The sequence below is a fragment of the Myxocyprinus asiaticus genome, chromosome 21 (genome assembly GCF_019703515.2).
Source record: "Myxocyprinus asiaticus isolate MX2 ecotype Aquarium Trade chromosome 21, UBuf_Myxa_2, whole genome shotgun sequence".
Lineage (NCBI taxonomy): Eukaryota > Metazoa > Chordata > Actinopteri > Cypriniformes > Catostomidae > Myxocyprinus > Myxocyprinus asiaticus.
The window spans coordinates 20,617,190-20,632,936 of NC_059364.1; the positions used below are offsets into that span (position 1 = coordinate 20,617,190).

General features: G+C 36.2%; 1 protein-coding gene across 4 annotated transcripts; it reads right to left on the bottom strand.

The window, feature by feature from the left end:
- Positions 1–250: 250 nt before the first annotated feature.
- Positions 251–14,691, bottom strand: LOC127411781 (isoaspartyl peptidase/L-asparaginase). 4 transcript variants are annotated; one of them, XM_051647542.1, is made up of 7 exons: positions 14,612–14,691; positions 7,980–8,196; positions 7,403–7,545; positions 6,365–6,519; positions 5,659–5,780; positions 3,058–3,168; positions 251–784 (listed from the first exon to the last, which is right to left on the bottom strand). In XM_051647542.1, exons 2-7 carry the CDS (start codon positions 8,164–8,166, stop codon positions 567–569), a joined length of 936 nt encoding a protein of 311 aa, XP_051503502.1. In that variant the 5' UTR covers positions 8,167–8,196; positions 14,612–14,691; the 3' UTR covers positions 251–566. The 4 variants fall into 4 exon arrangements, with proteins under 4 accessions (XP_051503502.1, XP_051503501.1, XP_051503500.1 ...); XM_051647541.1 differs by having other exon boundaries at positions 7,980–8,219; XM_051647540.1 differs by having other exon boundaries at positions 7,980–8,275; positions 14,612–14,664.
- Positions 14,692–15,747: the final 1,056 nt, after the last annotated feature.

The window sequence follows — 15,747 nt, forward strand, 5'->3', positions numbered from 1 at the left end:
GATTGATAGTAAAAAAGGACTTAAAAATGTATCTGTTTCTCACCCACACCTATCATATCCCTTCTGAAGATAAAGATTTAACCACTGGAGTCTTATGGATTACTTTTATGCTGCCTTTATGTGCATTTTGGAGCTACAAAATGTTGGTACCCATTCTCTTGCATTGTGAGGACCTACAGAGCTGAAATACTCTTCTAAAAATCTTTGTTTGTGTTCAGCAGAAGAAAGAAGTTCATACACATAAGGGATGGCATGAGGGTGAGTAAATGATGAGAACATTTTCATTTTTGGGTGAACTCCCATCGAGGAGTGTTATAATACAGTAGTTCTTTATCTCATCTGTGTAAGACTCATATTGCTTTACTGTTAGTTTAAATGGAGACCAATTTCAAAATGCTTGTTAAAATGTACAGTACTTAATTCAGACAAACTGGCAAAAAATTACATTTGTAATGCCCTGACATTTTTTTGCAAATGCACATTTTGCAAATTTCCCTAAGTAATCAATATTGATTAAGAAAAATAATCAACCATATGAGCGTTTGTTTGAGGGTGTATGCATGTGTTCATTGTGTTTGCTCTTGTGCAGACTCAATGAAGTCCTCCCCATGGTACAGCCCATAGTGGAGTTGATCCTGCTGGGCAGCTGCCCATGCCATCTGTAGGCTGTTGAAGCGAGCTGCCCAGGTCCCTTTTGGATCGACCACCACCACTCCGCCCAGGCCCTCCACCCGCTCCTTCATATACGCAAGGGCCAGGTCACTTGCTTCCTGTGGGCTCTTCCCTAGAAAACATAGGTTAACACACACTTAACTCAGCCTTATAAGTATAAAACAATACAATTTTGGTGATACTGTGGACTAACTATATATATTAACAAGTTAGTACATGATAATGATGAACTATCTGTGAACAATTCCACATCTCTCTCCAACATCTGCAAATGTAGGTGACTAGGAAGAACATAATAAGGAGGGTAATTATGTAAATTATTTAAATGCTGTGGTTTGTTTGGATTTGATCTCAGGTGAGATCCCATATCAACATACATACATAGCTGTGCATAGCTGTACATTAGTATCTCTGCTTCATCAGCAAAACACTTGCCTTTGTGTTTCCACATGCACAAGGCAAAAGCATGCCCACACAAATAATAATCGTAACACGGCTGATACTATCAAAAGTAGTGGGGACAGTGGCACTGGAAAAAAAGTTACTTTTTTAAAAAAGTAATGCAGATATGTGCCTTAATGGTCAAACACACTACACAATTTGGCAAAATGCCTGTCTTGGTAAGGTATGTATGTAAACCCATTCAGTTATGTCTAAAGTGGACATAATTTGAGAGGCAAAAAAGCGGATTTATATCAAAATATTGGATCTGTTCATAGGACGTGCAGTGTAAATGCAGCTTTATAGACCTGCAGCATTCATTACAATAACAAGACAATGATAAACCACTCACTATCCTCTTGGCTGGAAAACTTTAGCGGCTTTTTTTTCTTTCTCCCCTTTTCTCCCCAATTTGGAATGCCCAATTCCCAATGCGCTCTAGGTCCTCGTGGTGGTGTAGTGACTCACCTCAATCTGGGTGGCGGAGGACGAATCTCAGTTGCCTCCGCGTCTGAGACCGTCAATCCACGCATCTTATCACGTGGCTTGTTGAGCTTGTTATCGCGGAGACGTAGCGCATGTGGAGGCTTCACGCTATTCTCCGCGGCATCCACGTACAACTCACCTCGCGCCCCACCGAGAGCAAGAACCACACATTATAGCAACCACGAGGAGGTTACCCCATGTGACTCTACCCTCCCTAGCAACCGGGCAAATTTGGTTGCTTAGGAGACCTGGCTGGAGTCACTCAGCACGCCCTGGATTCGAACTCGCGAGTCCAGGGGTGGTAGTCAGCGTCAATACTCGCTGAGCTACCCAGGCCCCAAACTTTAGCAGCTTTAAAATAATTATAATGTATTATAATCATACAGTGAAGACCTGCAATTTAAGCAGTTTTTTTTTTGTTACATAGTATTACTTAAGTTAAATTTCTGATAGCTTAGGCTACTTGAATACTTAAAACTGATGTTCTTTGTTCTCAATTGATTACCGACTATTCTTGAATAATTACTTGAGAACTTTAAATAATGTTTACTTAACAAATTAGTATTAGTTCTTATTGCAGTATCAAAATTGATATCAAGAATTGTCACAATTTCACTGGTATTGATACCGACTACTGAAATTTTGTTATCGTGAAAGCCATCAGGCCCTGTTATATTCTTGTTGGTTAGACTAGCACAAAACGCTTCTATTGAGGAGGTGCATGGAGGTTAATCTTCACTTTACTGCTCAGACAGCTTTGTGCCTCTAACTCCATGTATTCATTAAGAATGGTGCTAAAGGTGGTTTCATGCAATGCATAGTGTTGGCCTGACTCAAGTTGCTTTTACTCATACCATGTTGGTGAGCAAATGTTCACCAAAACAGACTTGAGGTCAAGCATCTTAATGAGGTCCTGCATCTCCAGTTAATGTGTAGCTGCAGTAATTCAAGCTATTTATTCACAGACTAAAATGCTGCAAAGAATCACTGTCTCGCAGCTAATCAAATACACACATGAACAGTCCATATCAGCTCAAGTGGATATACATTTTACTGCCAAATCAGTATATGATGTAGCATATACACTGTACAGTGAGGTCCAAAATTCTGAGACCACTTGTGAAAATTAAACACACACACAGTAAAACAATAAGTGAAAAAGTGAACTGAAAAATTATTATTAATTCCTTAGTATTAAGTATGGCCATCTTTAATGACATCATGCACTTGAGCTGGCATGGACTCCACAAGTTTGTGCAAAGCCTGATGATCCATGTTATCCCAGCATTATTTAAGAAAGTTCCAAAAAAAACTTGTGTGCTTCAATAGAAGCAAGGAAATCTGACCTTTTGTATAAAGAAGTTAACATGGTCAATGTCAGAAATACTGTACTAATGAATACTTTGTATATTTAGCATATTTGATTTAACAGATTTGTGCTGATCTTGTAACACATGCCTTGCTCCATGTGGAAGAGAATGAGTCTACACAGTGTGACCTTCATGATGGCTTCCCCATGGCCTGTGGGTGAGACAGCCCCAATCTTGTTATCTGCATAGCCCCCACATCCTGAGAAACCGAGGCAGAAACACAGATCCTGAGTGAGATCTTTCCTATACACACACACACTCACACTGCAGAATGTTATCAGTAACAAACCTGTTGCTTCAGATAAACCTCCACCTGTTTGAAGCGAACTCTGATCATATCAACTGCACTATCATAGAGAGAATAAAGCAGCTGTTATTTTCTCTATGTTTACATTTTTGTTTATTTACTCACTTATTAAAGACTTACAGTATTTGGCTCTATCTTCGTAAGCGTGCAAAGCGCAGCGCTACACGCTAAATCTGTGCGTTCTTCGTCTAATCCAATTAGTGGTCGTGAGTGGGAGTGCTTGCGCTATCTGTGGGTGTATGTGTGCAAACTGTTGGTGTATTATATGTTAATGAAGTGGCGCAAAGCACAATTTGCTATTTTCCTAAACAGGTCAAAAATAGGTCATTGCGCTAAGACGTTTCAAAAGCACATCTGTTTGTTCTGTTGAATTTAAACTCAGTTTCTGCATTTGCAGTTTGGAGATTCCACCAGCAGCTGGTAATCAAATGTCCAAACTCTGAAAATACAGTGGAACATCAAATTATGTCCATGATGATCACTGTTGTAGCTGTTTAATGAAACAAATATTTGAGATATGTGTTAAACTATCTTTAGGTCATGGTATATTTTTCAATTATTATTGTTATTATGTTTATATTTACAATTGTATTTATGATCTAATTTGTACTGGTATTTTTACACCTGTTGTCATAAAGTGATTTTTAAGTCACTGCAAAAAGGGACAGTGGAAGAAGTTGGAGTTGGAGTAAAATGTTTGGATTTGGTATGGTTTTTTTTAAATACTTTGTTATTTTGATTATATTTTAATTTCATTTGATGTGTAATTTGAATGTAGAAATATTTTTGGTTTAATTTTTTCGTGTTTCAATAAATTAATATTTCAAAATAAAATCGACAGGTAGAAGAAGTGTGTGCCGATACAATCACTGTTAATACAAGCCATGATCTGTGTGTAGTAGATGAAAATGATTAATAATACTCACATTCTCTAAAATTTAAAGGAGCATAAATGCAAATCCTAACGAGAACCAGTTTTTCTATGCATATAAAAGGTCATAAAAAATTAACAAGTATGCAATTCATGCACAAAAGAACGCAAGTCCATATTTCTACTCTTCTAATTCATTGCATACAGTCCATTTACACTACCAACTTCTTATGAATGTGCTGCTTTTGTTTATATCGCTGGTGCTTGACAGGGAATAGACAAATAGGACATAGACGGTGCCAGAGAAGAACCTCCGAATTAAGTTGCACTTCACCCAGCCCATTAGCGCTTTAAGCGCGCAATTTTGGCAAACCCACTTGTGCCTAGACTTAGCGCATGCTTGCACGAAAATACCAAAACTTCATGGCCATGCCCATTGACTTTGCGTGTATGACTTATGGCATAGCTCTGTGCTTAGCACTAGCGCTCTTATAATAGAGCCACCTTATTATGTCCTTCCAAATGGGATGTAGAGTTGTCCAATTTGTGAATAAATTGTTCTTTTGAGTCTTTTAAATTAATCGATTGATCAGGTTAAAAAATCTCAATGATTCTTAATGACTGATTCATGAATCAGACTGATCTGATCTGGTACAACAGATTCTTAATGACTTCAATTTCAGTCTGTTCCTCACACAAACGCTATTGTATGGTTTCAGAACACTTGGAATATAGCAGACAGACCGTACGGATGACTTTTCCTTTAGACCACTTTTATGATATTTAATGGTGCTTATTGTAATTTTGTAGTGTAAGCCTGAGACCCTGTTTCCACTTGGTATTGAGATGCGTTTCGGGTGATCCGATCATATATGGTCAGCCCTAAATACAGGTCTAAACAGGGTCTAAAATGATCACAAGTGGTCACAGGAAACGCATTTAAGTAACCAGGTGTAAACAGCGATGTGTCTCATCTGACCACATGAGATCAGATCACCCGAGACGCATCTTAATACCAAGTGGAAACGGGGTCTGAGTTCTCATTTACTTGCATTATATGGAAAAGAGTGACCATAATATTCCTCAAAAATGCACCTTTTGTGTTCTGCAGAATAATGTCAAATTGGTTTGTAATGACATGAGGGTGAGTAAATAATGGCAAAATTTACATTTTTGGGTTAACTATTCTTTTAAAGCAGATAATCTGTTTTCCCAGATCTATTTTTATCATTAACTAGTGTGTGCAATTCCCACAGGTTAAAGTGTGTCCTGAGAGAATGTGTATGTGGAGAGTAATGCAGTGTGGTGTGCTGAGCCGGGGATTAGATCTGTGGTTTGAATATTAACACAGCAGGCAACAAGCTCTCATGAACAGCTGAACATAACAAACATTCTTGCATGTTCACAAGTCAAAGGTCAATCTCAGTCACATTAACTTATACTGTTTTTTTTTTTTCTTTCAGTCAAATTAAAAGACCTCTTATACACAAAGCAAACAAGTATGGATTTACCAATACACGGTGTGTCTCCCACCCGACCCTCCATTTTGTTTATCATGCCACCAGTGGATGTGGCACAAGCAATATTTCCCTCTTTGTCCACAGCCACTGCACCTACTGTTCCCATCTTGCCCCTGAAACAAACACAAAAACAAGCATTCACAACACAAACATATCACAAATATCTGCCACTATCTTTCTGAAGACAATAGTTTCATTAGCTTTATTTATCTAGTAATTTTTTCTATTTTAATTATTAATCACTTAATCACTTATATTAATCACTTTCTCCTTGTTATGCACAAGAATTCGGGTACAGTCCAATCAAAATTTATTTACTCACCCTCATGTCAATGACATCAAACCTGTTGCAATATGTCTATATGCTCCATATTTGATTTTGAACAAGCCATAAAACTGTTGTATGAAAAAAAGGGTGTGTACATTCTTCAACATTTCACATTTTGTATTCCCCAGATAAAATAACAGCAGAGGCGTTTGGAACAACATAAGGGTGAGTAAATACAGACACAAGTTCTTTTTATTTTATGAAATATGCTTTGGCAAAATTCTCATGGAATACTGAAACATAGCTGTGACCAATAGAGTGGGCTTTAAAACATGTTGGAATTAACTATAGTTTCAAATCTTTCTTCTTAGTAATTATTTTAGACATTTTACATTTTTCATAACAGATTTCATTACATAAAAGCTTTACATTTGGCTTTCCACAGGGTTGGCTCCTGGCTCCAGGTTCTTCTTCCAGCACATCTTGGCATAGTCTGTGATCAATGACTCCTCAGTCACCTCCGGTACACCCATGTCTCTGGCAAACTTAGAGGCCCCTTCAGCTGTCAGACACAAGTGTTTTGTCTTCAGATAGAGGACAGATATCATTAGTTCAATTCACATTAGTCATCTGGCCATCTGAAATGCAATGTGCAGTAAAATAATCTAGAATTATAGTTATATTAAATGCATGACCATGACAGCAAAGTAAACTTAAAAAAAAAAAAAAAAAAAAATGAAAACATTTGATAGCATATAGCCTAATATTCCCTCTGAAATACATTCCATCAACCTTATCTTTGCGCTTAAAGCTGTTTTGGCCTATAGTTTGCTTTATTGGCAGCACAAATTCATTATCTGTATTCGAAAACTAAGGCCTAAGCTGCCTTGCTGCCTTGCTGCTTTCCTTTGCTCCAAATGTTATGTCCAAAGCTCACTTGAGCTTGATCAATATCATTAGACATGATATTAGGAGCAAAGCAGCAAGGCAGCTTAGGCCTTAGGTTTTGGACACAGCCAAGCAAATATTTAGTGACTACAATGTTTATTTCTTAACAGAAATAGATAAATGTTGAAAAATTTCAGACATTTCAAAATAAGCTTAATTTACTTCTTTCAACAAATCATTCAGAAGTCATTTCTTTCACAAAGTGGCAAATTACACGCATAGGATTGTAGGATATTGTAGTAGTGAAGGATACATCTACTGTATGCTGCCTTCAAAAACTGACTAGATGAAGTCATCTTAGTGAACAGGAATCAGGATTTTACAAAGCATTGCATTTGGATGTGCCTTGTGTTCTTTCTATGTATGCCTGCGAAGGCAGCATTTTTCAGCTTTCAGACATAGCCAGTGTGTCTTAAAAAGAGTATATTTCCCTAATGGTTATTAATCATGTAAATGTCTAATCCAAGGTGGTTATATATTTGGGAAGTCATCAAATAATGATTCCTCTTATAACGATACCTTCTCCATGACAAGCCTGGCCAGTTGTATTGGGTTAGCCACTCTCCTGACTGCTGACACAGCCCCACTAGCAAGAGTCTTCCCGTCCATTACAAGTGCATCCATCTCCACTTCCCCTTTAACATTTAGCACTGATCCTCGACCTAAATATAACGGCACAAACCAACAGTTTTCTACTTATCCTGATTATGGCTGGGCCACATATGCAAGAGTTAAAGGGACAGTTCACCCAAAAATGAAAATTCTCTCATCATTTCCTCAACCTCATGCCATCCCAGATGTTTAAGACTTTCTTTCTTCTGCAGAATATAAATGCATCCGTAAGACTCCAGTGGTTAAATCCATGTCTTCAGAAGCGATATGATAGGTGTTTGTGAGGTTTACTTTTATGCTGCAAAGTTATTTTGGAGCTTTAAAGTTCTGGTCACCATTCACTTGCATTGTAAGTACCAACAGAGCTATTCTTCAAAAACACATTTTTTTTTTTAGTTCTGCAGAAGAAAAGAGTATTTTAATTTTTTGGTGAACTATCCCATTAATAACTGCATTTAATTGAATATATGAGTATTATGAGAACCTGCATTATATGTTGGGTTGTTCTCCATTAGGGTTACTGCTTCTATCACAGCATCCATGGCACTACCACCCTTCTGAAGGATGGCATATCCACACCTTGCTGCCTCCTTCACCCCGGCACAGGATTGTTCAGTTCTCTCCCTGGGAACAGTTCCAGCACCTCCATGCACCACCACTACAGGCAGCATTGTAGCTCTCTGGTTTACTGATGGTCAACTCTTTTACAGATGATACACCAATCCTTTATTGTTCACAGATCACCGTTTTCAAATCACTGTTCATGTATCACCGTAAGAGCTGTATGAGTTCAAATTAAAACTTGTACTCTCAAAGGAAACTAAATTTTTTTCATTTTTTTTTTTATTGACTCATAGACATATCACAAAGAAAAAAACACAACATATATAACATTGAATCATATTTAACCCCCACTATTACCCCTCCCCCTAGATGCAGACTTGACATTTTTTAGAATCCTAGCCCACACTCCCTCCTCCAATACCAAGTTTAAATCTTTCTCCCATAATCTCTTGATAGAAGTTAAAGCTCCGACCCCCAGACTCTGAATTAGCAGGAAGTAATACACTGATGCCTCATGGCCTTTTCCAAAAGCAGTAATCACCTCTCCCAGAGTATCTGCCACTTTAGGGGGTTTATGCTACTCCCAAAAACAATACAGAGCAGGTGGCGCAGCTGTAAATACCTATAGAACTGAGATCTGGGAATCCCAAAATGTTGAACCAAATTTTTTAAAGATCTCAACACTCCACTCTCATATAGGTCACTGCGTGTAGTAACCCCCCTCACAATCCACTCTGACCAGCAGAAAGGGGACTTACTAATACATAATTTAGGGTTCAGCCATATGCTTGAGGGAACATTTAAATAAATGCCCGAATTAAACACTCTGGACACTTTTGTCCATACCGAGTGCAAATGCGAGGTTACGGGGTGTAACTTAACATCTACAATTAGTTTGATAGAAAGGCTTTGCAATGGCAAAATAGGGGCAAGAACTTTCTGTTCAATACAAAACCAGGGAGGGGCTCTCTCAGGTGGAAGCGACCAATGAGCCAAATGTCTGAGATCGAATACATAATAATATAACAAAATCTTGGGTAGGCCTAGCCCACCTTTGTCAATCGGCCTATGTAATTTATTAAAATGTAATCTAGGACACTTACCATTCCAAATGAAGGACTTTGCTATGCTATCAAATTGCTTGAAATAAGAGAGGGGGACATCTACAGGGAGAGACTGTAACAGGTAGTTAAATTTTGGAATACAATTCATTTTAATAACATTAACCTTCCCAATCATAGATAAATGTAATGAAGCCCACCTGCCCACATCACTCAAAAACCTTTTTATTAAGGGGTCAAAATTAACTCTAACTAAATCAGACAAATTGGCAGGGAATAAATTGTCCAAATACTTAATGCCCTGTTTGGACCACTGGAAGGCGCCTGGCTGGAAAGCCGTTACTTGGCAGTATGCTGTCAGAGTCAAAGCTTCGGATTTAGACCAATTGACTCTGTATCCTGAGAATTTAGAAAAGGAACTAATAATTTTACAGAGGCAAGGCACTGATCTAATGGGGTCGGAGGATAATAAAATATCATCTGCGTAAAGCAAAAGCTTATGCGCCACACCTCCCACCACCACCCCTGGAAAATCATCTTCCTTTCTTATCGCGGCTGCTAATGGTTCCAGGGCAAGACAGAACAATAATGGGGAAAGAGGGCAACCCTGCCGGGTGCCCCTGTTCAGAGTAAAATAATCTGAAATTAATCAATTTGTTTGTACCGCCGCTACCGGGTGTCTATAAAGTAACTTAATCCATCCAATAAAAGTATTCCCAAACCTGTATATTTCCAAAATCTTAAAAAGATAATCCCATTCTACCATATCAAACGCCTTTTTCAGTGTCAAGTGAGATGGCCGCGACCAGAGGCTGATCATTCGCCACTGACCACATATTACTGATGAAACGCCTAATGTTATCAGAAGAGCTGCGGCCCCGAATAAACCCAACCTGATCTGTATGTATAAGAGATGTCATAACTTTACTTAATCGGTTAGCCAGAATTTTTGACAATATTTTTACGTCTAGCTGGATCAGGGAAATTGATATCTTCCCCATATCTTCCCAAATTTTTCAGCTTCCTGTGGGGAAAGATGCATTTCTTGAAGAAACACTATATCATATTTTTTAAGTTTAAGAAAAGAAATAACCTTCCTTCTTTTTATGGGGTGCCCCAACCCATTCACATTCCACAAGGAGAGAGACAGTCCGCTCATATTAACATTTGACATTTTGACATATTAGAAAAAATTGATTGTGTGTCAAAAATAAAATGATAACGACCACATTCCAACATTAGTGCAACAATCAAACCCCGTACCAAAAAAAAAAAAAAAAACAGAAAAAAGAAAAACGTGCGCATTACCCCCGCGCATGACAGCACCAACTGCCGTCCATCCCTCTAAACTCAAACAGTCCATGTACACCTATGAGAGCCCCCGTGACAACTTTGCCGTCGAATTGCTCAAGTCCGGTGTTTCTATACAAATGTTGTGAGACATAATTACACAACAGAAAATAATCTAAGAACAAACTCCAGCCAATATGATGCATAAGCACAAAGAGCATGTAGATTCATTCACATAACTGTCCTGAAGGTGTGTTCCTCCACAAAACAAGCTTTGGCCGCTAGCAGAACAAAGGAAACTAAATTTGACATTTTTAACAATAAGGTAAAGTTTAGTTTAATGTTTAATATTTAGGCTAATTCCCTTTAAACATGCACATTTCACATCATGAAGCCAAACTGAGATATGCATAAACATAAATCCTTATCGCAGTAAAGATAGTTTGCGGTTTGAAATTCAGACTTTGATTGGCTATAAACCCGCTATATGCTGCTGTAGACATGTAAAGAATGTCACATGTTATTCTTCATGATTTGTAAATTCAGATGACATCATCCACCACTCTGCAATCGGTCGTGTAAATTTTACGACTCTTAATTTTCTAATGCAAATAGCTCCAAAGGTTGAGCACCTAGAAGACAGAAACCACTCATCTTGACCAGTCTGATTTGAGAATTTTTTCACAGCAGTTTGTTTTCCTGTCAACCCTTTTTAAGTCCATGAGTCAGGACGGTGACAAATAAACACTCTTCACTTTCACATTTCCAGCAAACACGCAGTGTGGGTTCATGCATATTTACTTGTTTTAGATAGAGCCTGATTTGTGAAAACGTTCACAATCACATTTGGTCATGTTTGATAGCGTCTTACTAATCTACCCCCATTGCCTCGAGTAATAATAGGAAATCAGCTTATAATTCTAAAAACTGACCATCTTCACATTTCACAGTAGGCTAAAAAAGACCTTGATGGTTTGTTAATTTTTTTTACAGATCAGTTTTTGTCTCAAACATTTTGAGTTCTGGTGTCAACAGTTTACTTAAAAAAATCTGTGTTATAGGCTTTGAGAGGTTACATTCTGGAAAAACACTAGTTTCACACAAAACTGGATTTGTGAAAACTTTCACAGATTGATTTGACTCAGTTTGATGGCTTAGTACATATTGGCATTGTGAGGAAAAAAAGGAATAAAAGTCTCATAATTTTAAAAAGTGAAATCTAGATGGGTCATAGTTGGCTCAAAATGACCTTTATGGTGTGAATTGTTTCACAGTTCAGTTAATATCAGTTAACTAAATTGTTTAAGTTTCTGATTCAACAATTCATCAGAACAATTATTTAGGCCTTGGGAGGCCATTTTACAAAGCACACTGCTTATAATCAGGGAAAACTTGTTTCAGACAAAATGGATTTGTTAAATCTTTCACAGATCTATTTTACTAATTTTGATGGCTTTCTGCATATTGTCATTTTGGAATATGAATAAAATAAGCTGTAAAACCAATAAAATTCTTAGAATTCTACAAAATGACCATCTGGATGGGTCACACTAGGCTTAAATAGACCATCTTGATTTGTGAATTTTTTCACAGATCAGTTTTTGTCTCTTAACCCTTGTTTGAGTGCTTGAGTCAAAAGTTTTCCTGAAAAATCAGTGTTATAGGCTTTGAGAGGTCACATTCTTGAAACACATGATAATTATGGTGGAAAAAACACTAGTTTCACACAGAACTGGATTTGGAACTTTCACAGATTGATTTTATTCAGTTTGATGGCTTTGGTTTGTTGTTGACAAATAAAATTTTGATATAGATGATGTGTCAACTAGCTAGTCATTTTGTTTAACCCTTGTGCGGTGTTTGGGTCATTTTCGACCCATTTTGATTTAGTTTCTTTAATAAAAAATGTATCCTTTATCTCGGTGGACCAAGGCTTGGCTACTTTTCCTACATTTGCCAAAAAACTGGACTGTATTCAATGAGTTTAGGCCACATGACAAAAAAAGTAACAATTGTGGTGTTCCAGGTAATTTTTGACCCACCATAAGAAATGAATGAGAAAGACTAAAACACATAGCAATTACAACACTAAGCCAATAACTCTGATTTTTCAGGTAAACTGTTTACTCAAGGACTCAAAAAAGGGTTAAATGACAAAAACTGATCTGTGAAAAAATACACAAATCAGGATGGTCTATTTAAGCCTAGTGTGACCTGTCTAGTTGGTCATTTTGTAGAATTGTAAGAAGTTTATTGGTTTTATGGCTTATTGGTTTTATGGCTTAGTTTATGAATTATTCAAAATGCCAATATGCATGAAACCATCAAACTGAGTCAAATCAATCTGAGAAAGTTTTCACAAATCCAGTTTTGTGTGAAACTAGTGTTTTTATATCATAACAGACCTTTTTCACGGACTGTGATGATGCGTTTCCACCTTATTTAGCAACGTAAATCTAGCCAACTTTTATATATTAGCAAATTTTTAAATATTGAGTGCAAATTTATAACATCATTCTTTACGTTATATTACCCTGGAATTCGTTTTTAAAAATTAGTTGCCACAGCTGCAAAGGGGTTTCTTATACAGCTGCTGAGAGAATGACAGTACATTTGCCATTTTCTCTCATCTGACAGTCGTAATCCACCACTCTCTATTTTTTTCCTCTTCTGAAAAGTCATTGCAAAATAATAGAGGATTTTTTCATTTACAGTTGGAGTAAATGGGTAAGTGAAAATAATATTTGCTGTGGTCTCCCATTCACTGCTGTCAAAGTTTACTCTGCAACCCGGATGGTGAAAAAGGTCTATTATCCCGTGTTTCAAGAATGTGACCTCTCAAAGCCTGTAACACTGATTTTTCAGGTAAACTGTTGACTCCAGAAATCAAAATGGTTGAGACACAAACTGATCTGTGAAAAAATTCACAAACCGTCAAGGTCTTTTTTAGCCTACTGTGACCTGTGAAGATGGTCAGTTTTTAGAATTATAAACTGATTTCCTATTATTACTCAAGGCAATGGGGGTAGAGCTGTAAGACGCAATCAAACGAGACCAAATGTGATTGTGAAAACTTTCACAAATTAGGCTCTATCTATAACAAGTAAATATGCATGAACCCACACTGCGTGTTTGCTGGAAATGTGAAATTGAAGAGTGAAAACTGAAAAGCGCTTGTGTGTCACCATCCCGACTCATGGACTTAAAAAGGGTTGACAGGAAAACAAACTGCTGTGAAAAAATTCACAAATCAGACTGGTCAAGATGAGAGTGGTTTCAGTCTTCTAAGTGTTAAACTTTTGGAGCTATTTGCATTAGAAAATTAAGAGTCGTAAAATTTAAACGACTGATTGCAGAGCGGAGGATGATGTCATCTGAATTTACAAATCATGAAGAATAAAATGCAACATTATTTACGTCTACAACAGCACATAGCGGGTTATAGCCAATCAAAGTCTGAATTTCAAACCGCAAACTATCTTTACCGTGGTTATTTCCTTTGCATTTGCACAGCATAAAGCTTAGATTTCGAAACAGATATTTTTTTTATATAAATTGTATTAGTCCTATAAATCGATTAACAGTCAACTGTGAAAGGCTCAGTAAAATATTTTTTCCTTAACACAGACTCACTTAATTACATCTAATAATTTGCACAGATACATATAGTATTCCTTTACATCTCTCAAACGTTTGTTGGATTACCTTTATTAGATTTATTGTTATAGTAAAGTTTTAATAGGGTGCAATTTACAATATCAATATAAAACGGCCATCTTCTGGCAGTGTAAAAAAAAAAATAAAAAAAAAATAAAAAAAAAATTTCAATCAGCTAATCAAGGTTTTCATGAGTGTACAGGTAGGCGTTTAAGAGCAGAGTTTTAACTGAACTCTACAGCAATCTCGCCCTCCAGGAGCAGGGTTGAGTAGGCTGTCAAATTTGCAAACTGGAATCAGCTGAACTGACATGCAAACATAAAATAAACAGGCTCATATGCGTCATCAGGTACTAGGTAAATGTTTTCCACAAATGATCAAAGTCTGTTATCTAACTAATGATAAAATCATGCAACGTATAAATATATATATATATATATATATATATATATATATATATATATATATATATATATATATATATAATTATGCACTACATAAAAATGATATTTATTAATCAATTGTTTATGTTAATTTTCCTCACCAGAATGACGACAGGAATGTAAAAACAGAGTGTTAATACCACAAACGTAAGAGCCGAAAGCTGGTGTCACGAGGAAAAACATCACATGATCTCTAATACGTCATATCAGCTACTGTCCGAAGAGATTGCCGAAATAAAAGTCTTCGAATAGAAATGACAGAAAGAAATGAAATAAGATTCATAATTATAATAGAATAAATAACATAATATAATAAAATAATTACAAATTAATTAGAAATAAATATTTAAATAGAATTTGAAAAATTAAATCATTTTGGTTTTATAAAAGATATATAGGCATACAAGCTGGGATTAAAGTGAGCACATTTTGTAGGTTTAATAAGATAGAGAAAACAATTTTAAAGTGCATAATTCAATATTCTTACACAAGAGCTTTGAAGACAACTGTAAAACCTAATTATTTGACCATACTTAGATTTTTCAAGGCAATAGGTTTGCATGCTTTTTCTAAGTAAACTGAACTTAATTTTTTAAGTAACTTTAACTTGTTACAAGTACTTAACTCATCTGTGATTATAGTTATATATATAAAACAGCTATATCTGTGAGTATAGTTGTTTTTATTTCATTATTTAAATTTGGTTATAGCATGTATTATACAGTATAAGGGAAATTATGACTGGACATTATCATATGGCACATTATTTTTCTACATTAGTTCCCTTGTTTTGACCAAAAATACATAATTTATCCAAATACAAGGGTTTATGGGTATTCCACACAGCCAAGTTTGTACTTGATAATTTTGAGTTAGTAGTACTCAAAGCCAAAGTTTAAGAACATATATATTTAAGTTATATTTAAGAAATGTGACATTTCAAGTAGCCTGTTTAATTAGGACCACTTAAATGTTTTTATTAATGACAACTTTAAGATTTAGAGAGTAACAGTAACTCAAGTAAGAATAGTAAAAACTTAAGCTTAAGTATAGTTTAAGTAAATTAATAATATTATTAATATTATTATTATTAGGCCTATTATTATTATTATTATTATTATTATTATTTATAATTTGAGAATACTATTAGTATTTACAGTGTGATATGCAATAGTGTACTAAAACAGCTTGGAAGGCTAAGGTGGTTGCACAAATTCGTCAGCACATCTCATGTTTA

Bases quoted from the DNA above. Each gene is read 5' to 3' on its own strand.
- LOC127411781 (XM_051647542.1), bottom strand. From the start codon at position 8,166: ATGCTGCCTGTAGTGGTGGTGCATGGAGGTGCTGGAACTGTTCCCAGG. The intron at 5,781-6,364 runs GTAAAGCTTTTA...TGTTTGTTTCAG, and splicing joins AACCCTGTGGAAAGCCAAAT to GGGCAAGATGGGAACAGTAG. The intron at 785-3,057 runs GCATGTGTTACA...TATGTTTTCTAG, and splicing joins TCTCTTCCACATGGAGCAAG to GGAAGAGCCCACAGGAAGCA.